This window comes from Staurois parvus, unplaced genomic scaffold, assembly GCF_062004578.1.
Source record: "Staurois parvus isolate SC_StPar_1 unplaced genomic scaffold, SC_StPar_1.0 ptg000011l, whole genome shotgun sequence".
Classification (NCBI taxonomy): Eukaryota; Metazoa; Chordata; class Amphibia; order Anura; family Ranidae; genus Staurois; species Staurois parvus.
Genome location: NW_028317807.1, coordinates 18,354,500 through 18,380,258, shown reverse-complemented (window position 1 = coordinate 18,380,258; position 25,759 = coordinate 18,354,500). Strand labels below are relative to the sequence as shown.

At 40.7% G+C, this 25,759-nt stretch overlaps 1 protein-coding gene across 3 annotated transcripts in view; it reads left to right on the top strand.

Moving 5' to 3' along the window:
* The window catches only part of PLEKHM3 (pleckstrin homology domain containing M3), a 250,326-nt gene that overhangs the window by 207,368 nt on the left and 17,199 nt on the right, over positions 1 to 25,759 (top strand). Inside the window, exon 8 of one of the 3 annotated variants that reach the window (XM_089671298.1) lies at positions 1,433 to 1,701. The exons of the other annotated variants lie outside the window; for them this stretch is intronic. Coding sequence (XP_089527424.1) covers positions 1,433 to 1,448 — 16 coding nt within the window. The 3' untranslated portion in view covers positions 1,449 to 1,701. Of the gene's footprint in view, positions 1 to 1,432; positions 1,702 to 25,759 lie in introns of those variants that run through there. 3 annotated transcript variants of the gene reach the window in all.

Here is a 25,759-nt window from a genome sequence, read left to right as displayed (position 1 = left end):
CTGACTGTGTTGTGTAAAAGTTAGGACTGGATGAACAGAAATACAAATCAATTTGGCATGTAAAACAGTTCCTATATGCATTGCAACTGCTTATTCAACTTTTTTTCTGGAGTTTAGCTTTAACTTTGTATTAGACTTTAGGTGGGCTTTAACCACTTGCCTACTGGGCACTTTTACCCCCTTTCTGCCCAGGCCAATTTTCAGCTTTCAGTGCTGCAAAATCCAGTGAAATTTTTATAATTTTTTTTCACACAAATAGAGCTTTCTTTTTATGGTATTTAATCACCACCGGGGTTTTTACTTTTTGCTAAACAAACAAAAAAGACCAAAAATTCTGAAATAAAAAAGGTTTTAGTTTCTATTCTAGAATTTTGCAAACCGGTAATTTTTCTCTTTCACTGATGTACACTGATGGGCACTGATAGGCTGCACTAATGGGCACTGATGAGGCAGCACTGATGGGCTGCACTGATGAGGCGGCACTGGTGGGCATTGATGAGGCTACACTGGTGGGCACTGATGAGGCTGCACTGATGGGCAATCTTAGGCGACATTAAAGGGCACTAATAGGTAACATTGAAGGGCACTGATAGGTGGCACTGACTGGCAGCACTAATGGACACTGACTGGCAGCACTGCTGGGCACTGATTGGCAGCACTGATGGACCCTGATTGACAATGATAGGCAGCACTGATGGGCACTGTTGGCGATGCACTGATTCTCAGTGTACTGTAGATGCCCCCTTTCACACTTGCCGGTCATCAGCAGTACTTTCCTCATGCTGTGACAGCTTCAGGAAAGTGCTGTGGATAACTGGCAAGTGTATTTACATTATGATCAGCTGTGATTGGACACAGCTGTTCACATGGTAAAGGCCCGCTCTGATTGGTCCTTTACCATGACATGTGATCAGCTGTGTCTGAAAGACACAGATATCACAGAGCGCCAGGTACACGTCGCCCTCCCAGAGAAGTGTGTACTTATATACAAAGCCTTCTGGATTTTTACAAAACAAGACATTTTGCAGTATGGCCGTTAAAATGCAGCAAGGATCATATAAACACATGTTAATTGTGAGTGCATACACGTTTAAAACCAACAGCAAGAAAAACGTACCAGTAATGAACTTCTGGCCTGCTTGTATCCTTGGAAACCATAAAAACGCACCACAACACAGCTGAAAAAAACGCTTTAAAAGTTGTTTAAAGAGCATTAGAAAAAACATGAAGAAAACACATAAAATATATGCTTAGGTGTGAACAATCTCTCTACATGAAACACCGTAGGTGATGGATCATTATATTTTAGTGACCTGTAGGTGTTCCTACTGATTTCCTTGTGTACATGGATTATATCAGCATTCTCATACAGAAATGTGCTAAAGTAAACATACAGACCCATTTCATTAATCACACTTCTGCTTTGTTTCAGCTGCCCAGCTGAATGACACAAGAATAACACAAAAGGTGACATTTTTCCTCAAAAGCTCCACCAGGGCCGAAGAAAAGAATTTCAAGCCTAGCCAAGAATCTAATATTTGATCTGCGCTGACAGAAATTGTAGTCAGGAAATGTATTACAAGCTTCTAACACATTTCGAAAGGTGTACACCGCAGTCACACTATAGATGGCAGCATGCTAGGCAAACTGCAAAATGTACTTGTGTATGTCTAGGTAAAATTAAAAAAAAAAATGAAGTAGATCTCTGCAATACATGCAGAGCTTACATTAAAAAGCTTTGTCTTTTTATTAATGTTGCATGTGCAGAAAAATAACTGTTGTTCTTGCCAGAAATCCAGTGAGCTACTAATTTTTTGTTTGAGTTGGCAGCACATTGCATGCGCTGCAATGAAATCCCAAACTGTGCTACCAGCCCTGTCTGAATTCTCCCCAGGTGAACTACAGAACACCACCTTTTTTCCTCATCTTTATAATTTAAGTTGTTCTGTCAAGCAGCTGTGTATTTGTTGAAACATATTTGGGGGAATTCAGTGAAGAAATAAGGTCCGTTGTTTGGCACATTGGCCCTTTTAAATGTCCTGTGTCGTATTCAAGAATCTCTACCGCCCATTTCAGTAACTTTACCAACCTGCACAGCAGATTCAGGTAGTTCTTAATAGCTCCACTTTACAAAGCGGCGCTATTAATGCACCAGATTGAAAAATAATCACCTCCAGTTTGTAGATAATTAAATTGGAGGTAATTAAGACCTACTCTTAATTGGTGTACAGAGACAGGCAAAGTGCCTGCCCCTGTCCACACTGTAGCAGAGCGGCATATATGCCGCTGCTGCTCTCTTGAAGTCACTGGTTTGTTAAGGGCGTTGTTGGCTTTACATTTGACAACCTCCTAACAACCAATGGCATTGCAGTGGGTGGAGCCTGATGGGAAAGTTGAGACATTAGTTCCTCATCACGTCTGCACTCATCATGTAATTGACAGCAGGCTGTGGGCGGGTTCTTTAGCCAATAGCAGGCTGTCTATTGGCTAAAGATCCATTCATGGCTTGCTGTCAATAACAAGTGGAACAGACCTGATAGAGAGCTAATGTACTGAGGTCAGAGTGTCAGTGCGCCTTCAGACACAGTGCGCCATCACACTCAGTGCATGCCCTAGATTCATGTACCTGTCGCCCACACTGACATTTGTTGTTTGTAGGTGCTTTGGACTTCTAAAGAGTGTCTTAGACACTCTTATAACGAATTGCAGGAATTGTGTTTTTAAAGGCCAAGTCCATTTATTTATACCATGTTTTAATGTTACACCCCACCCCATTGGGTGAAGAATACGGTGAGGCTGGATGGATAGAAACACAGATTCCTTGGCAGAGAATACAGCTTCAGTATACTGTAGAAATCTCATACGTATATTTAGCTGTTTCCTTGGAGAAGGCAGAAGCCAGCTTGTGATTCAAACTATCTAAAAATAAGGTCGCTTTATAGCAGACCTTTCACTGAAAATGCAGGGTCTGCCTTTTAAATGGGGCTTCCTTCCTGCTTAGCAAAGGGTAAAAAAGAACCTTTATGAGCAAGAAATATGGTATACATACTTTTTGTGCCCGTGGCGCCTAAGCGAGGGTGATGTCATCTTTATTCCAGCAAGATCTGGGAAATGTAGGTTATTACAAATCTCAAAGTGAAGACACTCTGAGCAATATATTATATAGCATGTTCTCACAAGATCGGGAAAATTCAGCAATGCAAACATAAGAAAAGACAGATCACCTTGTCCATGTGATATACAATACATTTATTGTATAATTAATAGGTGCTCACAATATGAATAAACACAGTGCATAGCAGATCCACACTGGATCACACTACACCTGTGTACCCAGTAGGGATCAACATTTGTGACAAGCAATGACTAACGTGTTTTCAGGGCTACAATGAAGGCTCTGATGAAGGGAGAGTGGCCCGAAAACACGTTAACCATTGCCTATCACACACCACTGACAAGACAAGAATGGATCCTTTCTGGGATAGGTACACACAGTGAGATCTAGCGTGAATCTGACATGCACTTTACATTTGCTCATCTTTACACTATAAAAATATTCCACATGGACAAGAGGCTTTGTCCTTTTAAAGCTTGTATGCAGTGTGGAGTTTTCCTTATCATACTTTTTGCAGCCTTTCCTCAGTGGAGTCCTACTACTACTGTGATTACATCTGTGGTTGTAAGAGTGAAAATTTGGTTGGAGTTTGCCAGGTTCGTGAATATTACACTTTGATGCCTTGGGTCTCGTTGACAAGGAGAGGATGTTTTCACCCCCTGCTTCACCGAAGCCATAAGAAAGACAAGTATAGTGTCTAACTTTTTTTTACTGAGCCTTTCATTAAGGGAGAGGGGATCCTATTTAAAAAGGGCACCTTGCATGGAGTGCAAGGTCTGTTTTTTAATCTGAGATGATCCTTTAAAGCTACCCTGTTGCTATATTTTTTAAGAAAATGGATAGTATAACACTTTTAATACTTACCTGTCTTGTCTCCCACATCACCAGTCTGAACTCAGTTGTAGAGCTATGGTGGTAGAAGATTTTTCTTCCTGAAACCCCACTGCAAGCTGTAGTTGTTCCCGATGGTCCATATATCACTATGGAGTTCAGTAGTGACATATAGGCCAGTGGATGGAACTGAAGCAAGAAGAGTTGTTGAGGCATTGGTGGACTAGGTGTGGGATGCTGAAGATTCCTAAGCTACTGCTTCTTTGTAACAGAGCATGTAGGTATTAATTGTTTTCTTTACAGTCTTAAAATTTTACTTATAGAGATTTTTTCTGTTATTACCAATTGCCACCTGCATAACACATACAGTGGATATAAAAAGTCCACACACCCCTGTTAAAATGTCAGGTTTCTTTGATGTTAAAAAAATGGAGACAAAGATGAATCATTTCAGAACTTTTTCCACCTTTAATGTGACCTATAAACTTACAACTCAATTGAAAAACAAACTGAAAGTTTTTAGGGGGGGGGGGGGGGAGTAAACCTAAAAAACTAAAATAAGGTGGTTGCATAAGTGTGTACACCCTCTTATAACTGGGGATGTAGCTGTGTTCAGAATTAAGTAATCACATTCAAAATCATGTTAAGTAGGAGTCAGTACACACCTGCCATCAAAGTGCCTCTGATTAACCCCAAATAAAGTTCAGCTGTTCTAGTAGGTCTTTCCTGAAATTTTCGCATCCTACAGCAAAAGCCATGGTCAGCAGAGAGCTTCAAAAGCATCAGACGGACCTCATTGTTAAAAGATATCAGGAGAAGGGTACAAAAGAATTTCCAAGGCATTATATATACCATGGAACACAGTGAAGACAGTCATCATCAAGGGGAGAAAATATGGTGCAACAGTGACATTACCAAGAACTAGACGCCCCTCCAAAACTGATGAGAAGAAAACTGGTCTGGGAGGCTGCCAAGAGGCCTACAGCAACATTAAAGGCTGAACTTTTTGGCCATAATTCCAAAAGATATGTTTGGCGCAAAAACAATTCTGCACATCACCAAAAGAACACCATACCCACAGTGAAGCATGGTGGCGGCAGTGTCATGCTTTGGGGCTGTTTTTCTTCAGCTGGAAATGGGGCCTTAGTCAAGGTCTAGGTAATTATGAACAATTCCAAATACCAGTCAATATTGGCACAAAACCTTCAGGCTTCTGCTAGAAAGCTGAACATGAAGATGAACCTCATCTTTCAGCATGACAACGACCCAAAGAATACATCCAAATCAACAAAGGAATGGCTTCACCAGAAGAAGATTAAAGTTTTGGAATGACCCAGCCAGAGCCCAGACCTGAATCTGATCAAAAATCTGTGGGGCGATCTGAAGAGGGCTGTGCACAGAAGATTCCCTCGCAATCTGACAGATTTGGAGTGTTTTTGCAAGGAAGAGTGGGCAAATATTGCCAAGTCAAGATGTGCCATGCTGATAGATTCATACCCAAAAGACTGAGTGTTGGAATAAAATCAAAAGGTGCTTCAACAAAGTATTAGTTTAAGGGTGTGTACACTTATGCAACCATATTCTTTTAGTTTTTCATTTCCCTCCAACTAAAAGATTTAAATTTGTTTTTGAATTGTGTTGTACAGTTTATAGGTCACATTAAAGGTGGAAAACGTTCTGAAATGATTTATCTTTGTCTCATTTTTTTACATCACAGAAACCTGACATTTTAACAGGGGTATGTAGACTTTTTATATCCACTGTATGTGCAGCAGAAAAAGTGTGGGCTTTAATGCCCATATGTGTCATAGGGAGGCCGATATTTCTGTGCTGAGAGCCTGCTTCCAGCACAAAGACCGATCTGTCAGAGATAGCTCTTGGTCCCCACTAACAATAGACAGCCAACCACAGTGGTCACTTGCTGATCCTTCCAAACCACTGGGCATTCAGAACCTTTTAACTACTTGACAACAGTGCTATAGCCGAATGACGCCTACAGTGCGGTTGTCCAGTTCTGGGAGGGCATCATATGATGTCCTACCTGAATGTGCCCTCCTGCGCACACCTGGCGCTCTCCATGATCACTGTGTCCTACGGACGCAGCTGACCACATGATGAGGTAAAGGGCTAATCACAGCAGCCTTTTACCACGTGATCAGCTGTGTCCAATGACACAGCAAATCACAATGTAAATACAGTTGCCAGTTATCGGCAGCACTTTCCTCACACTGTCACAGCATGAGGAAAAAGTACTGCCGATAACCAGAAAATGACACAAAGGACATCTGCACCGATCTTCAGTACCCTGCTGACCAGTGCCCAGCTGTGCTGTCAGTCAGTGCCCATCATTGCTGCATATCAGATCAGTGCCTCCTCATCAATGCCCACCAGTGCCACCTCATCAGTGCTGCTTATCCGTGCCACATCATCAGTGCAGCCTCATCAACGCACATCAGTGAAGGAGAAAAATTACATGTTTGCAAAATTTTATCAACACAACAAAGAAAAACTTTTTTTTTTCAAATTTTTTTCTTCTTTTTGTGTTTATAGTGCAAAAAAATAATATACTTAGTGGTGATTAAATACCACAAAAAGAAAGCTCTATTTTGTGTGAACAAAAATGATATAAATTCCATATGAGTACAATGTTGCATGACTATGCAATTGACATTCAAAGTGCGACAGCACTGAAAGGTGAAAATTGGCCTGGGCACGAAGGGGGTAAAAGTGACCAGTAGGCAAGTGGTTAAAGGGACACCAGGGCTGACACGAATGGGTTAAGCACTTGCATGAAAAGCAAAGAACAGGGATTTATTATCTCATCACAATATTTCTCAAGAAAATGTCCTTTCTTTCCTGAACTGATGAAAGTGAAAAAAATAGCACTGGGCCTGTAGAGTTATTTCACTGCAATTGCTCTTAAAGCATTGATGATGTAAATGATCTGGTTTCTGGACAGGCATCTTCTACACCCCAGAGGATCTCCACATTTTCCTTGGCTTGTAGTGTAAATGTAACAAAAATAAAAACTGAAGTGCCACACCCCCCACTCGAGGTCCAGATATAACTTTATTCCCATAAAAGTCAGGGGGACAATCCAAAAACACATTTCTTTCTCTTTGAAGGCCAACGTCATCTTCTGTTCAAACTTTATCCAGGGTTAGCATCTACTTTCTGCCTTCAGATGCTGGCGCTTTAACAGTCATGTAAAACCTAGTTCCTGTTCAATAGCTTGTATGTTTTGGCTGTGTACACACATATTCTCATACAGAATTACCTGTGTCCGCCTATATCACGCATTTTTAGATTTGATTAATGCATCTTAAAAATGCACAGAAATGTGCATAAAGGTGAGTCTTAACACACATAAAAGACCCTTAAAATTGACTGATACCAAATATACAGTAGATATAAATTAGTCACAGTAATAATTGACATTTTTATTTATTATGCAGTGAAACATATGTGTTTTAGTGTAGGCAAACGTTTTCTGCTGGAGAGCCACCTGTAGTCTAGGTTCCAGTCCTATTCCTGACATTATACCTCTCCCAGATTCTGAAAAAGTCTATTCCTCACCAAGAAAAATAAATCTAATAATGGTATTTGGCAATTCCATGCACACTCAGGAGCTGGGAGATAATGTATGGGATCAGCCAGATGATATGGTAGCCACTGTCAGACTTTTGGTGACCTGAACTTTTAGGTTAAAGAGTCAGACTCCAGCAAAGTAAAGCTGTCTATAGACAACTCACATTTTCGCCAATTCCTGCCGAAGTGGCTGAAATTCAAACTGTGCGTGGCCCCATCAGCACTAATTGGCTAAACCAGTGACTGCAACCTACCAGATGAAATCAGTATTTTGGCACCTGCATGTGTCACAGCTGCCTGAATACAGTAGTACAGCTGATGAGGGGAATCAAAGGATTTTCTTTTGTTCACCTGCCGGCTGGGCAAGGGAAATCTAGTTGTGTAGGGCTAGCTTTAGTAATGTTAAATAATGGGTAAATACGTCAAAGCAGACCTTCACCCTAAAGTACTGTGTATATACTGCTTTGCCTGCCTCCCCCTCCCACCCCTACAATTTTGACATGAACATATTGTTTAAAATTAATGCCATTGCACTTCCTTATTTCATGTCTAGGTGAGAATTACACTTTTGTCTCCCATCCCCTGTGTATGTGCTGTGCAGTGCTTAGTGAGCCCTGCAGTACATCTGCACACGTGCAGGGTTTCTCATACATGCACAAAGACAGCTATTGGGGAAATACCGAACCTTTGTACCATCTTTGCACATTTACAGGAAATTGCCTACACTTTTGCAGATGTGCCAAAAGGGCTGTACCAGGACCCAAAGGCTGGGCAGAGCCCTTTGGTGCATCTGCACATGTGCCATAATGGCGGTGTCTGGGTGGGGGTGAATCCACTACAGGTAGGATTGAAGTTACTCTTTAGGTCTCAAAATGCATATTCTTGCATGTCATGACAGGTTCCCTTTAAGAATATTAGGACTCCTTTGTATTTGTGTAAATTATCTTTCCATCTATCTAACATTCTTTGAGGTAGCGTTCAAAAAATTATGACTGTATGTTCAAGATAACTAACCTCTTACTCAAGTCAAGCCCAAATGTGTACATATCTATGAGACATCACTGATAATGAGCTTGGCGTACATACATGTACACAAAAGAACAGGATGCAACCCACACCCAGGAAGAAGCCTTCCTGGGTTCTGAGTTAAAGGTAATATTCATTATTTAAAGTCCAACATTCTACTTGTAATCATCTTAAATAGTGCAAAAATGAGTCATTCCTACCTCCAGCTACCCAATACCCAGAGAAAGCCCAGGTGATTGGAGTGCCAGTTGTGCAAACATCATATTTCTCCATGGACACATCTTCCTGTCAACAGCTGAAAAGCTTTCAAGCGTATCTGTTTGCACTTGTTCTTCGAACTGTGAGAGATGGTCCAGGTTCAGACAGCTCATTTTTCATTTCTTTTCTTTTTGATTGGATGGGTGATGGAAGATGAGCTGCAAACACATTACATTATAGTCCCTGTGAATAGAACAGTGTATTACCCAGCCACTTGTTTGCAGTACATTTATTTGTGTCAGCCCTTAAGCAAACAGAATACCTAGCTCATGCACTCACCTGGGGACTCAGTACACACACGACATACCCCTGTGCTCACTTAATCAGTATGACACATTCCTTTGTTACTAAATGGTTCCAAACCAAACAGAATCAGTACAGCTAATTAGCAGCTTTTAGAAACCTCTGCTTGGTTATCCTGTCACATCCTGCCCAGCTATAAAACAAGAACATGAGCTTGCTCTTCTAAGCTATAAATGCCAGTCAGATACCTGTAAAAATGACTTCATCTCATAATAGGAGGAGCACGTACTTGAAATAAGGCCAAGGAATTATGAAATAGGAGAACAGGATCGTAGAGCAGAGTGCTTCAATCATACGCACGTGCACACACACACACAAACATTTTTTTTCACACCAAAGTTTTTTTCACTTATTTCATACTTACTTCTTATATCTAAAAAAGATATAACTGGGCAGGATATGGTAGGATGAGTCTGAAGGAACCAAAACGCCTCCCATTACTCCAGTGAGAGGCACAGCAGAGCCATTTTCTAACAAAAGGTACAGTGCCTTGAAAAAGTATTCATACCCCTTGAAATTTTCCACATTTTGTCATGTTACAACCAAAAACGTAAATGTATTTTATTGGGACTTTATGTGATAGACCAACACAAAGTGACACGTAATTGGGAAGTGGAAGGAAAATAACAAATGGTTTTCAAAGTTTTTTTACAAATAAATTTGTGAAAAACGTAGCGTGCATTCGTATTCAGCCCCCCTGAGTCAATACTTTTGTAGAACCAGCTTTCACTGCAATTACAGATGCAAGACTTTTTGGGGATGTCTCTACCAGCTTCACACATCTAGAGAGTGAAAGGTTTGCCCATTCTTCTTTGCAAAATAGCTCAAGCTCTGTCAGATTGGATGGAGAGTGTCTGTGAACAGCAATTTTTAAGTCTAGCCACAGATTCTCTACAAATGAGTGGTCCGATGATCTGCCAAAAAGAGACGGATTGGCATCCGTTCCCCTCCCATCGAATCTGATGGCAGTCAGATGGAAACTTACAGGCAGTCCGTTTCCATCCGACTGCCCATAGAGATCAGCGGGCTATGTCCATGTCAGCTCTGCATAAGTGTAGCGACATGGACCTGTCATCTGCTTGCTCAGCGGGAATCGACAGACAGATCAGAGATCCCCCGTTAAGGAGTCCGCCCCGTGTAAAAGGAGCCTAATACATCCCTTGAAGATAATTGAACCATGCAAAAAATGAAACTAGGAGCACTGAACCTGAGTTTCCAATGACTTTGGAAGAGGCACCTAAATTAAGTGGGGTACACATTATGAGAAAAAACAATCATCTGATTTTCTATGAAGGTGCATATCATGATGTAACCGACATTGATATTAACTTGTAGGAAAATTCCCAGACAAAGGCAGAAGTTCTTTCTTGTGTACGATTTTTATGTTTGCTGCCACCTTCTTCCGGGTCGTTCTTTGCTTCTGATCATGGATGTTTTTTCTTTTTAATTCGGTTATTTCTGTATGATTACTCCAAGATACGTACATTCCTCACCCCAGACACTACTAAACAACTCGTTCACTCCCTCATCATCTCACGCCTGGACTACTGCAACTCCCTTCTCACTGGCCTACCCAAACAAATGCTATCCCCACTCCAGTCTATCCTAAGCTCAGCGGCTAGACTCATCCACCTCACCAACCGCTACACATCTGCCGCCACCCCTCTGCCAATCCCTTCACTGGCTCCCGATTGTCCAGCGCATCAAATTCAAACTGCTAATTCTGACCTACAAAGCCATTCACAATGCCGCCCCAAACTACCTAACCAACCTGATACCCAAATACAACCCTACCCGTGCCCTTCGCTCCTCACAGGACCTCCTACTCTCTAGCTCCCTGATCTCCTCCTCCCACGCCCGATTGCAGGATTTCTCCAGGACTTCCCCCATCCTCTGGAACTCCCTACCCCAATCCATCAGACTGTCACCTACCCTCCTCACCTTCCGGCGCACCCTGAAAACCCACCTCTTCAGGGAAGCCTACCCCACCCTCACCTAACAACTGACCTCCTCCACTCCTACCACCACTCCATCCCCCACAGCCATTTCCTCCTGTACCACTTTTCCCTCCCTCCTAGATTGTAAGCTCGAAAGAGCAGGGCCCTTGAACCCCTCGTGTATTGTATTGTTTCTGTCTTGTCTCATGTTCTGTCCCCCTTGCTATTGTACAGCGCTGAGCAAACCCTTTGGCGCTATATAAATACTGTATAATAATAATTACTGTACACATTGAGCGAAAGTCATAAGTTGTATTCACGTACGATAAAAATTTTCTAGCTTGCACCTTCATTTTTTTTTTTTTGTCTGAACAGTTGAAATCGGCTGTCAAAAGCACTATGCTAATGATCAGATAATCGACCAGTCATTCCTCGTAGGGAAAATGTCTTCTGATTTTTAATGTGTATCCAGCTTTAGACCTGTAGATTTTTTGTCCAAACAGTAGGAGTTCACAGAATCAGTTTACAAAGGGGCAAAAGCAGCATTAGTACAGTGGCCCACTAATAGGTTTGCAGTATTAGACCTTGGATTCCTAAAATTGTAAGAAAGCTGATACAACAGCAAGTGAATGCTCTAGGACCCAGAATGACCCCTGTTTAAAAAAAAATAGAATCTCTTCTTTGGCCCAATTCCAAGGGCTTTAATATAAATCAGCGTCCTCCCAGGCATTGTTTTCAATGTAGTTCTGCACCCTGATGATTACTGTGAACTTTATGAGTGGGATGCACCAATCTGTCAAGGAATGCAGTGTTGTTTCCAGTCACTGAATTGGTTAACCAATCCTGATGATTCCAGGTAATGTAGTTCTGCATTATATATTTTTCCCTTTTACAGCGGCTTCAGGTGAGCTCTGTTGGACAGGTGGTAACAGTGTCATTTTGTTTTTAAAATCGGGTGAAAATTAAAGTGATTGTAAAGGCATGATTAAAAAAAATAACAAACATGTTATACTTATCTGCTCTATGCAATGGTTTTGCACAGAGCAGCCCCGATCCTCATTTCAGGTCCCCTGCCAGAGAGAGCCTCTGCTCTCATGCACATCACAGGATCAAGACTCAGGTAAGTATTAGGGGGGCTGGGGGGGGGGGAGCTACATGCAGAAGTTTTTTATTTGAACGCATTAGAGTGGTAGTAAAGTGTCATGAAAAAACATTTACTAACATTATGACACTGCAATTCAGTGTCATAATGTGCTAGTATTCACACTTACCTTAAAACAAAGCCCTCCAGCAGTGTGCTGTCATTGCTGACAGGACTTCCATCTTTAACCGGTCTTCTTTCTGGGTTTGTGGACTCCTACGGTTGGAATGGCCAAGCCGCAATTACGTCACTGCCACGCATGTGTGCAGGAGACACAGCCGCAGCATAGCTCTCAATGGACGGTATGCCTTCCATTCAGAGTGCAGTGCGCATTCGCCGGTGACATCACCAGCTGCTACACAAGTACGGTGCACATTTAGAAGATATTTACAGTACCTACAGGTAAGCTTTATTATAAGCTTACCTGTAGGTACAATATAAACAAAGGAGTTTAATACCGCATGAAGGTAAAAAAAATCTTTGGCCTTTAGGCTCGGTTCACACTGCCAGGACTTGGAATCTGACTTGTGAGACCCCAAGTCTCATGACATGAAATCCCATGTTAGTCAATGAGAGCTGTCACTATAGAAGTCACAATGACTTTAGAAAAGGTTCCTGTACTACTTCAAGGTGACTTCTATCTGACTTGTGCCCATAGACTTTAATGGAAGTCACCTCCTAGTCGGATCCTCATCTATATTGGTGTGATTTGGATTCAACATTACAGGAAGATTACCCAGGCAAAGCTGCATGGCATGAAAATCGCTCATCAGGTCGCCAGCAAATCACCTGGCAAAGGTGCACGACTTTCAGGACGCAGTTGTGTGAACCGAGCTTTAGAACCACTTTATTAAATATCTAAAAAATAAGAAAGTAATGTATTAGATTATACTAGGTTAATTAATAGGTAAAATTTTGATTGAGACACATTGCATTAAAGCTTAATTCTGGGAATAAAAAGCACACTTGCAGTGGGCCTCTCTTCCCCCTTGCAAAGGTTAACTGCTCTGATCTTCCTTCCTCTTCTGCTATCCAGTGCTTTAGAATGTGGATGGCCCTTCAGGGTCCCTTCATACAATGCAGGACTGCTGGTCCTGCAGTGTACAAGATAATGACCAGTCACGCAGTGAAGGGAAGAAACTTTGGGGACTGGTTGCATGAAGGGGAGGAAACCTGTAGAAGTGAAATATAAGATAACTATATCACCTTATTGGGGGTCCCACCACAAGAATAATTTAAGAATAATGTTTTTTTCCATTGAGTTCATCTTTATATAGTTAATATTACACCAATTTATTTTTAAGGAGTCTTGATCATCAGTGAATTATAGCCATTAAACTGAGAACACAGTACTGGAAAATGCCCAATATCTAGAAATCTAAAATAAACACATATGTAAAAACCTATGCATATATTGGGTCCTTCAAATCAAAATTGAAAAGGGGAAATTATTTATTGAAATTATTTAGAGTATTAGTTATGCAAATTGTGTTACGCAACATAAGCTGTAATGTTTTCAATTTTGTTTTGATTTTCCTGAATATTAGATAAGTATAATCATGGTGTTTTAAAAACAAATTATACCAAATTAAAGCAACAAATGTGATGAAAGACATTTGTGAAAAATTTGGTGTACAAAGCAGTTGAAAGTTATTGTCCAATAAGCTGGCACATATCTTCTGCTTTGCCACACAGTCATCAGACGGTCAAAATGGCTTCTCAGCCTTTGTTCCTGACCTAGAGGTGCTGCTGCTGCTGCTGCTGCTGCTGCTGCTGCATTCAAGGTTGGGAACCTATGCTGTCTGAAAGGGGCTCCTGGATTACAAAACAGACCACACTTAATCCTTTGGCAAGTAAAACAGTGCCTCCCCCCCATATTGTTATGTACTGTAATATATTGGACTGTTTTACAGGAGATTAGCCTTGACTAATCTTGGATGTATATGAACTAGTATTTCTTCCTCTTGTGGGTTGGAATAACGGTTCATATGCTTTCCACTGCATATGGCCAAGTACCAGGTATTTCTTTTCAGTCCTGAAACCTGTATATAGCAGAGGAAGGGAAAATACAGGTGAAACTCGAAAAATTTAGAATATCGTGCAAAAGTTCATTTATTTCAGTAATGCAACTTAAAAGGTGAAACTAATATATGAGATAGATTCATTACATGCAAAGCAAGATAGTCCAAGCCATGATTTGTCATAATTGTGATGATTATGGCTTACAGCTCATGAAAACCCCAAATCCACAATCTCAGAAAATTAGAATATTACATTCAATCAATAAAACAAGGATTGTACATAGAAAAATATCGGACCTCTGAAAAGTATAAGCATGCATATGTACTCAGTACTTGGTTTGGGCCCCTTTTGCAGCAATTACTGCCTCAATGTGGCGTGGCATGGAAGCTGTCAGCCTGTGGCACTGCTGAGGTGTTGTGGGAGACCAGGATGCTTCAATAGTGGCCTTCAGCTCTTCTGCATTGTTCGGGTTTCATGTCTCTCATCTTTCTCTTGGCAATGCCCCATAGATTCTCTATGGAGTTCAGGTCAGGCAAGTTTGCTGGCCAATCAAGCACAGTAATCCCACGGTCATTGAACCAGGTTTCGGTGCTTTTGGCAGTGTGGGCAGGTGCCAAGTCCTGCTGGAAAATTAAGTCAGCATCCCGATAAAGCTCGTCTGTGGAAAGAAGCATGAAGTGTTCCAAAATCTCCTGGTAGACGGCTGCATTGACCCTGGACTTAATAAAGCACAGTGGACCAACACCAGCAGATGACATGGCTCCCTAAATCAACACAGACTGTGGAAACGTCACACTGGACTTCAAGCATCTTGCAGTGTGTGCCTCTCCATTCTTCCTCCATACTCTGGGTCCTTGGTTTCCAAATGAGATGCAAAAGTTGCTCTCATCAGAAAAGAGGACTTTGGACCACTGAGCAACAGACCAGGTCTGTTTTTCTTTAGCCCAGGTAAGACGTTTTTGACTTTGTTTGTTGTTCAGGAGCAGCTTGACAAGAGAAATACAACATTTGAAGCCCATGTCCAGGATCCGTCTGTGTGTGGTGGCTCTTGATGCACTGACTCCAGCCTCAGTCCACTCATTGTGAAAGTCCCCAACACTTTTGAATGGCCTTTTCCTGACAATCCTCTCCAGGCTGCGGTTATCCCTGCTGCTTGTGCACCTTTTTCTTCCACACTATTCCCTTCCACATAACTTTCTATTAATGTACTTTGATACAGCACTTTGGGAACATCCAACTTCTTTTGCAATTACCTTTTGAGGCTTTCCCTCCTTATGGAGGGTGTCAATGATGGTTTTCTGCACAACTGTCAGGTCAGCAGTCTTTCCCATGATTGTGATTCCTACTGAACCAGACTGAGAGACCATTTAAAACCTCAGGAACCCTTTGCTGGTGTTATGGCTTAATTACCTGATTAGAGTGGGACACTGTGAGCCTGGAATATTGCAACTTTTCACAATATTCTATTTTTCTGAGATTGTGGATTTGAGGCAGTAATTGCTGCAAAAGGGGCCCAAACCAAGTACTGAGTACATATGCATGCTTATACTTTTCAGAGGTCCGATATTTTTCTATGTACAATCCTTGTTTTATTGATTGAATGTAATATTCTAATTTTCTGAGATTGTGGATTTGGGGTTTTCATGAGCTGTAAGCCATAATCATCACAATTATGACAAATCACGACTTGAACTATCTTGCTTTGCATGTAATGAGTCTATCTCATATATTAGTTTCACCTTTTAAGTTGCTTTACTGAAATAAATGAACTTTTGCACGATATTCTAATTTTTCGCGTTTCACCTGTATGTGGTAATGGGATTCACCCAAGTCTGTTGCTTTTTAACGTAGTACACCTAAAGCCAAAACAGTTTATGTTAGTGTTCGATACAGTGGTGACAGGTTAGAACACCTGTTGAGGATTGTATTGCTGTGTTCGTGCTTGGGAGATTCAGTTTCTCCATTTCTCCTGTTGACCACCAGCACTGAAAGTGAAGAAAATCCCAAATTTTGAGTTGTCACTGGAACAGGTGTAGATGGGAAATCTTTCAGTGGGGATTCATGATCCATTGACATCTAAGAGGGGATTTACTTCACTTAGAAGAGATTTCCCCTACAGAACAGTCTACATGAGTCTACTGGACAGGAAGCACTATAAAAAACATGTGACAAGGGTTTGAACTATAGCCTACTTTATCAATATTGAAAACATAAAATAGGTAGGTAGTGTAAGGCCTGAGTGCCCAAGTGACCCAACAGTACTCGGCATGTTGCCTGCTGTTGTTAGACCTCTAAATAGGTCTGGAGCCCAGCGAGCTGCAGGCTGAGTGACAGCTGCCTTAGTGGACAGCCGGTGGGTGCAACATTAAGCCTAGAATTCTAATCAATCGTTCCCTGGGCTTCTGCTACTATAGGAGTGAAACAATGGTTCTGCACTGTGTTTACATCAAAAATGAATGACACCACAGCACTTTTGGGCACTTAACCCGTGGCCCTCCAAGTGTTGTGGAACTACAAATTTCCTGAGGCATTGCAAGGCTGACAAGTATAAGCGTGACTCCCAAAAGGCAGAGGTGTGATGGGACTTGTAGTTCCGCAACAGCTGGAGGGCCACAGATTGAGCACCCGTGGAATAGAGACTTGTGCAGAGCTGAAGCAGCTCTATCCAGCTTTTCCCTATAGCAATGTTTCTCAATTCCAGTCCTCATGGACCCCCAACAGGTCATGTTTTCAGGATTTCCATTATTTTGCACAGGTGATTTGATCAGTTTCACTGCCTTAGTAATTACCACAGCTGTTTCATCTGAGGGAAATCCTGAAAACATGCCCTGTTGGGGGTCCATGAGGACTGGAGTTGAGAAACACTGCCCTATAGCAATAAATCACTACTGTAGTGTCTGATTGAAGCCAGCAGTAGATCACTATTAGAAGTGATCTGTTGCTGCAGAGCTGCCTAGGATGTTGTCCTAGGTCTCATATGACCAGATCCAGCTGCCCATAAAGAAACTATGTTAAAAAAGGATATTAATAAATTAATAAACAAAAACCCTCTCCCTATCTATATTAGGGTCACACCAAATATGTTGTATTCACTGGGTGACATTAGCATTTACTGCGTATCATTCAAAATTCAGATTTTTGATACATTTGAATACATCACACATTAAAAAGTGGGCATGACTTTTTTTTTTAAATGCAGCAGCATGTGCTTTGTGGTACATTGTAGTGTGGGGTTGGGGTTGATTTACTGAAACTAAAGAATGCAAAATCTGGTACAGCTGTGCATGGTAGCCAATCAACCTCTAATGCAGGCCACACATGGCTCGAATTCAGAACTAATTTTCTTTAGAAAATCGGAAATTACGTGCGTTTTGTAATGCGATGGTGCCACCATTGATTTCGAAATTCAACCAAACAAGCCTTCAATTTCTCCTCATGTTGCTACAGAAAAGAATTTTCATGCCCAAGAATTTTCTTTTCTTTCCAGGTCACAGCTTTATATTTCTTGCACAATTCTCCCATCATTGATTTAAAATTTGTTCATTTTTCAGCAAATTTCCAACATGACTGATCACTCAAATTCGATGGTCACATGAAAATCGTCCATTTCTGTGACCCACTAATGGTGCGAAATTCGAACGAAAATTCTTAGAAAAGATTTTCGAAAGAAAATTCTTTCAGAATTCGGCCCGTGTATGGGCGGCTTTACTTCAGCTTGTTCAATTAAGCTTCGATAAAAAAAAAAAAACCTGGAAGTTGATTAGTTTTATGCAGAGCTGCACCAGATTTTGCACTCTCCCATTTTGTTAAATCAACCCCATTGCCTGTTATGGTAACAGCTAGTTGGGCTGTCATTCAAAACAAGTGGAACAGCAGTGCATAGGTTACCATGCGTTGGAGTAACGTATGTTAAGAAATATGTTTTACCTCAATGCAAATTTATATTAGCAAAACCAACTGGACATGTCAAGGGCCACAGGACCCTCTTAGTTATTAGATTGATCACTGATGTAGAGTATTTCCTAAAATTTCAAATTCCCTCTTTTCCATCAGCCTTAGCATATGCATTATTATAAAATAGCCTCCTTTTATGTTAAGTTCTTCAGAATGTGAACACTGTAAGCTATTCATGACACTTACAGACTCTCAGTTTTAATGCATGGCTATTTTCCTTTTATTGTAAAAAAAAAAATAAGTATTATTACATTTGAAATTGTCTATAATTTTCTCCGTTTCATTTAACACATACAACCTTTATATGTTTATTTCAATTTTAGTTCTGTAGCTGCTACCAGCGCCTTTCATAAAACTGGAAATCTAATAATGTTAATGGCATGTGTAATTGGCAGAATGATTATGCTGAAATGATGCTGGTATTATAAGGCTTTAAGGCTTTAGTAGGAATGTGCTGGAAACCAAGTGAAAATCCCATGAATTTACCACATTGTTCTGTAAAGACGAAACATTGAGAAACTGCAGATTAACCAGTCAACTACACTGAGATATAGGAATAAGAATGAATATATCCTGCTGTTTATCTCAAATATATATGGGTACAGTCATTTACAAGTATCTCAGTATTTTCCTAATACTGTACAAATAGCTTTAGAAAATATATGCAGACAGCTGATAAGGCCTGGAGGGCTATATATTGGTTTTCATCGCCTGACAAATGTGAATTTAAGTATAAACAACCCCGCCTGCATAAGTATCACTTATCTGTAACACCAATCATTTCCTTTACACCTCCCCCCCAAGCATTAACACTAAACCTACCCCTAAAACAGACATGTCAAACTGGGTTTTTTTTGGACAGGTTTAAGGATTTAGGCTCTATGCCTACTGCCTTAAAAAAAATGCCACTCCTAGAGGAGTTTATCGTTTTTGCCTGTAGAAGCATCTAATGTTATCCTATGTGTTCATGTTCATTAGATAGTCTAGAGAAGTTTTTTTAAGCTCAGCATTTAGAGGCAGAAAAAAAACCCTTCTATTTTGCATTTTTGAGAGCATTTTTCCAGCAGAAAAAAAAAACGTTAAATTCTCCTAAATGCTAGTACAAAAAAGACTCAAAATTTGCAATTTGTTTTCTGCCAAGAGCACTGGCAGTTTTTTAAGTCAGTGTGCATAGAGCCTTAAACAAAATGAGGACCCAGGCTGCTCTCTTATTAAACTTCCTTACGTCATTTTGCGGCTAAATAATTTAGGAATTTTTTAATGGCCCTCTTCTCAGGGTGAAAGTATTGTAGTATACAGTTACTCTTATAATGTTAATACCTAAATGCTATTATATATTTATGGAATTAATAAGATGTACAGTAGCTCTCGGTACATTTAATTGAAGATTTATTCCACTCAATTTAGCCCACTGTTTGTACAGGCATGTCAAACTCATTAGAGTTTGACATGCCTGCCCTAACACTAATGTACTTCCTTAACTAAGCCAAAAACAAACCCTTAAAGAAGAACTAATATTAAATAGGGATAAAGTACATGTAATATTTTGTCCCATATAGCTACAGTAGGTCCTTGCTAAGTCTAGTTATGAGGTCCAATCTGCCTTCATCCCCTCCCCCCCTCCCCCGTGGCAAATCTGATAATAACTAGGAAGAAAACAGATCCATCATTACATCTGCTTGTCTCGACACCCCAGTAGGATCCCTCACCACCATCTTCTCCTGTGTGACAGTTTTTGTCCATCTTCATTGGTTGCGGGATGACGTCACACCTTCAAATGCACAGGAGCTAGTCATTTGAGCACACAGGGATTAGGCCAGCTGCTGTAAGCTGCGCTACACATGCAAAGCTGAGTTTACATTCTGAAGATCACTGTGAGCATGAAATTAGGTGTAGTTTGTTGCAGTAGAGACTTTGCATGTCTCTTCTGCAATTAAAAGCTTGCCTATTCACAGTATGACACAAATATTGATGCAGCACAACTAAAGCAGTGTCTCTTAAATAAATAAGTCCCAAATGATGAAATGGCCAGCCAGCATTTTATATAAAGAGGTTATGCTGGCCTGCTCTTGTCCTACTGAGGAAGCCTTTGGAGGTGTAACGGGTATAGGAATGTAGTCAAGTCAGCCCATTTGATACCACCAGCAAGCGGTGTGAAGACCCTGTGATGAGAAGGCAGTTTTCTTTTATACAATGCATAGAACATGGCACTAAGAGTGCATTTGTTTGTGAGTGTCCCATTTTAGATTTGATTAAATTGTTTTAAAACGTATGGAGAGCACTATTGGTTTTATCCCCTTTTCCATGAGTACACCTCACACAAAGAGGAGGAGGTCGAACAGAAGTTCAAGTCTATGTGTTGGTGCCTGTGATTGTCTTGTTACTGGGAGCCAGTTGCCAGTTGGAGTATAGCCCTAGAGCGGCAAAAGTGTGTTTGACCTTGATTTTTGATTAACCCCTTCACTCCAAGGGGTAAACAAATCTTAATGCCTAAGCACAATTTTGCATTGTTGACATGTGTTAGTAAAACTGTACATATCATCACAACTACTTTGTACATCCAGGTGAATTATACCTTGTTTTTTTTCCAGGACAAATTGGGCTTTCATTTGGTGGTAAATGGTAATGGATATCTCCTGATTTTTTTTATTATCAAAAGAAAACTAGTCCAAAATAGTAAAAAAAAAATAATAATTTTTTAAATTTATCTGTGTGTTTCTTGTTACTACCATAACCTACCACCAAATAAAGCACTGATACCAATTAAAAAAAAAATCCTGACCTTGACCCAAACACCCTGCCACTGAACTAGATCAAACCTTGATCTAGGTATATTTTTTTTATTTTTATTTGTTTTCTAACAAACATTTATCTCTCTCTATGCCAGGAGTTAGAGAGATACAATGTATCAATATCTTCCATTCATAGATAAAAAAAATAAGGGGGACAGGCTATACAGTGATCAGTCAGAGGCTATCACAGCGATCATGTGACCTGGAATCGGGAGTTCCGGGTCCCGATTGTTAGAACGGGAGTCCCGGGTCCCACACATTAGAATGGGAGTCCTGGGTCCAGATCATTAGAACAGGACCCTGGGTTCTCAGTGACACACTGCTCTTTGTGCTGGGAGCGTGCTGTGCGGCGTGCTCCCAGCAGAAAGACAGGTACGCATATATGCAGCCCCACGTAAAAAAGCCCAGTTCTGTGAGGCCGCATATTTGTGTGACATTGGCGCTAAGGGGTTAGGGTCCAATCCAGGAGGTGAGTGCATATGGTTCACTGTGGGATGCATGTGACACATGGGTGATCCGTTGAAGAGAAGACTGTGATATCTGAAATTCACTGATGGTTGCCCACACATACATATTTAAGGACTTTTTTTCTTGTTTGTTTCATCAATTGGGACCTATTTATTTAAGAGACAGTGTTTTAGTTGCGCTGCATCATTATTTGTGTCATATCTTAGAGGGGTGGAGTGAAAACGCCTAATGGTGCTGGGCAGCAACCAAGAATTCACAGATTTGTGAGCACGTTGATTTGATTGTGATTTGTGTACATCAGGTTTATACAATATGTCACAGATAGTTTATGGTATTTTGCTTTCATAGTGACTGCGCTGATTTTCTTTCACTTTCCACTTAGTGTGTAACAGTGGAACTTTTCGTACGCTTTAACTGTATCTGTGCACCACAAACCAAACACTTTATTTCATTGTTAATATCAAAGCAAAATCACCCATTCATATGTGTCTTTATGCTTTATTTAGTTGAGAAATCACTTTGAAAAACATACTCTCTAGCATTTCTAGCTATGGCTAACTTGACCATAATTCCAGTCGATTCATGTAGCATTTACTTCCTTTAATCCTTCTGCCCTTAGGTCAGACATGCAGGCAGGAGGGTGTGCTCTCCTCCAGGTGAAAAAAAATGCCCATGATGACTTCTGGGATGTATGACATCATTTTGGCCTAGGCCAAAAACCAGGAAGCAACAGAAGAAATGTTAAAAAAAAAAAAACATTAAGCCAAGTAGATATAATATACATTTTTATCTATTTGATAGACATGACCTAAAGTCCTGAATAATGCCCAAAAAATGGTAAAGGTTTAAGTCCATTAGACAAGAAAACTGCACTCTAATGTATTTTATGATACATCTATTTAAAGTAAGAAATAAGTAATTTTCCATAGCTTATGGAAGTGTTAAAACTTCTGTCAGGCTGTTTCTTCTGTCTTGTGACTGCAAATATTCTCCCTCTCTCTCTCAGGACAGAAAATAATGGGAAATCCAAAATGTGATAGTTGTCAGAGGGACGGGAATAGAGGGGTATTCTTCCAATAAGGACACTTTTTTTGGTGACCGCTCGCTACAATGGGATTACCCAACAGTATAGATTTCCTCCCACTTTCTGTTGTGTCTCTGCGACTGGATTTGCAGGAAAATCTTCTGAATTGACACAGCGAAAAAAAAAAGTATCCACTACTAAAAAAAACTATTTAATATAATTATATTAAAGCCATGTTGTAAAGGTGGTTCTGCACATTCTGTTAAGGGAACCTATGGGAACTAAATACTAATCAGTCCTTGGAATATTTCACCTCTTGACCAAAAGAAAACAGAGGAAAGCTGCTCACTTGAACTTTAAAGATACTTGTACTTTCTCCCCAAATTTTCCACACCAACTATCCTGTAATCATGTAGTGAACTTATATACTCTCCTCATTTTTTTTATTGGTGTAGTTACTATGTAACTTATATTGTATACAAGGTTTGCTTTTACATCCTTATTTGTCTGACCTGACTTGATCTGTAATCTGTTTAGCCTTCATAGTACATTTCCACCCACCTGATAAAACTCAGTTTTCAGCCTATATACTTATTGTTGAGACTTGCGTCCCTCTGTGTTCCCAAGCCTTGCCAATGGCAGGAAATCAGCTAGGGTTGCATAATCATGTCATTAGTCCACATCAATTTCAATACGGCAGTTTATGAGTTTGTGACACAGTATCATAAACTTGTCAAACATTAATGAAGAGTTTGTCAAGAGTTAGCAAAAACATATTAGACCTGAATCGATTTCACGGACACCAGCTTATGTGTAAATGCATCTTTGCACATCCTGCACCGTATGCCTTATTGCTGTAAAAACAACACCATCTGTTTGAATATAAACTACTCACAATCAGTACATTTGTATACAGTGTGTAAAAACAAGGTACTGAAATACAAAAGGACTGTAATCTTGTAATTTGTTACTAAAAATGTAGGAAAACAATACAGCAGTGGCAATCAACTGAAGTATAGTAGGCCTCAAGTGTAGCTTTTACAAATGCTGAAGGCCAAACAGTAGCTTTGTTTTGGTAATGTTTCTATTACTGCATTGTAATATTTGGATAGTATTAATAGGGTAAATAGGGTTTAAAAAAAATGTGTTCTACTTTTATTTTGAACAAACCTCCTCCAGCTTACTCCCTGATTGGCTATGTGAAAAAGGAAACATTTAAAGCACTTTACAGTACACCAATGGTCTCAGAACTGTGGCCCAGGGGATGGATGTGGCCCTTTGCTTGCTTTTATCTGGCCCTTGGGGCTTTATCCCCCTCACTGTCAGCAACAGCAGGGCATAGTTCCTGCCCCTGACACCAATAATGGGGCAGTGTTCCTCCCGCTGACACCAATGATGGGGTACTATTCCTCCAAGTTTCTATTACTGCATTGTAATATTTGGATAGTATTAATAGGGTAAATAGGGTTTAAAAAAAAAAAAGTGTTCTACTTTTATTCCTAACAAACCTCCTTCAGCTTCCTTTTGCTGACACCATCGATGGGGCACTATTCCTCCCTCTGACACCAAAGATGGGACACTATGCCTCCCACTGACACCAATGATGGGACACTATGCCTCCCACTGACACCAATGATGGGACACTATGCCTCCCACTGACACCAATGATGGGACACTATGCCTCCTACTGACACCAATGATGGGACACTATGCCTCCCACTGACACCAATGATGGGACACTATGCCTCCCACTGACAGCAGTGATGGGACACTATTCCTCCTATTGTCACCAAAGATGAGACACTATTCCTCCACTGACACCAATGATGGAGCACTATTCCACCCACTGGCAACAATGATGGAGCACTAGTCCTCTCACTGACACCAACGATGGGACACTATTCCTCTCACTGACACCAATGATGGGTCACTATTCCTCCCACTAATACCAACGATGGGTCACTAGTCCTCTCAGTGACACCAATCACGGGGCATTTTTTTTTTCCCTCTAAAGTTTGAATAACCATAAACTGGCCTTTTTGTTTAGAAAGTTTGGAGACCCCTGCAAAGCACGCAGAAAACATAATCTCTTTGTGTACATTGTTAATGTAACATTTTGAACAGATCACGTCCAATTTGACCTCATAGAAATAAGCTCAGCAGACGCATATTAACAGCTTTCATTACTCTGCATAGCATTGTGCTTGCTTGTACAAGCTTTTGTTTGATGCTCATGTAGCCAAAGTAAATGTAATGGATGTTTTATGGCTTTAATTAATTAAATTTGATTAATCTCCTGTCTTGTGCTCCACTGCACTGCTAAAGAGCTGATTGATTGACCTCTTGGGCTTAGTATTGGGCTGTGGCTTTCAATAACCACCAGTGGTTTCAGGGATAAAGCCCAGTGGATCTGCTGGCACCAGTACTCAGACATGCAGCAGCTGTGCTCCAGACTTGAATTCGGGTGTGTAGTACATCAGGCTGCACTCTTAGACACTGGTGGGCCACATGCTGGGCACCATGGTAAAACACTGAAGCTACCAGTTAGTGCAGGTAATAAGGTATGTGTGTATAAATACACACTTGTCGTCAGTCCACATTGCCTATGAAGCAACTGCACAGTTATCTTCGTTTAAATTCCCTCCAACACCCTGAATCCCTCTCATTATATGGGACAAATAAGAAAAACTTTCAGCCCTGTTTTAACAATGTGCACTCAACAATCAGCCATGCTCCTATGGAAAGGCCATGTTTATGGCAGGCTCCAGTGACCCCCAGAATGCATGTTCAGTACAAAGCAGCTGTGGATCAGGTCTGAAGCTAAGGTCTTTTCACACAGATTTTCCATTTTTTTCATCAGTTCAGTCACATTTGTTCCAAGAAAAATACGGATCAGTTCATATCAGTTTTTCATCAGTTCACTGATTTTTTTCATAGCGCAAAAAATAAAAAACGCACAGGCGATCAAATACCACCTAAAGAAAGCTCTTTCCGTGGGACAAAAAGGATGTAAATTTCATTTGGGTGCAGCGCTGCATGACCACGCAATTGTCACTTAAACTAACACAGCGCCGTAACACAAAAAATGACCTGGTCAGGAAGGGGGGTAAATCCTCAGGAAGGCAAGTGGTTAACAGATGTACACAGATGATCATCTGTTTACACCCGCTAGTCCATACAAATACATGGGTGTCCGTTTTTCATCCGTAAACTGACCGATGAAAAACGGACATACGGAACGCCCGTGTGAAAGAGCTGTAAGTGTTTGTCTTCGTGTTAGGGAATTTACGAAGGGGCAAT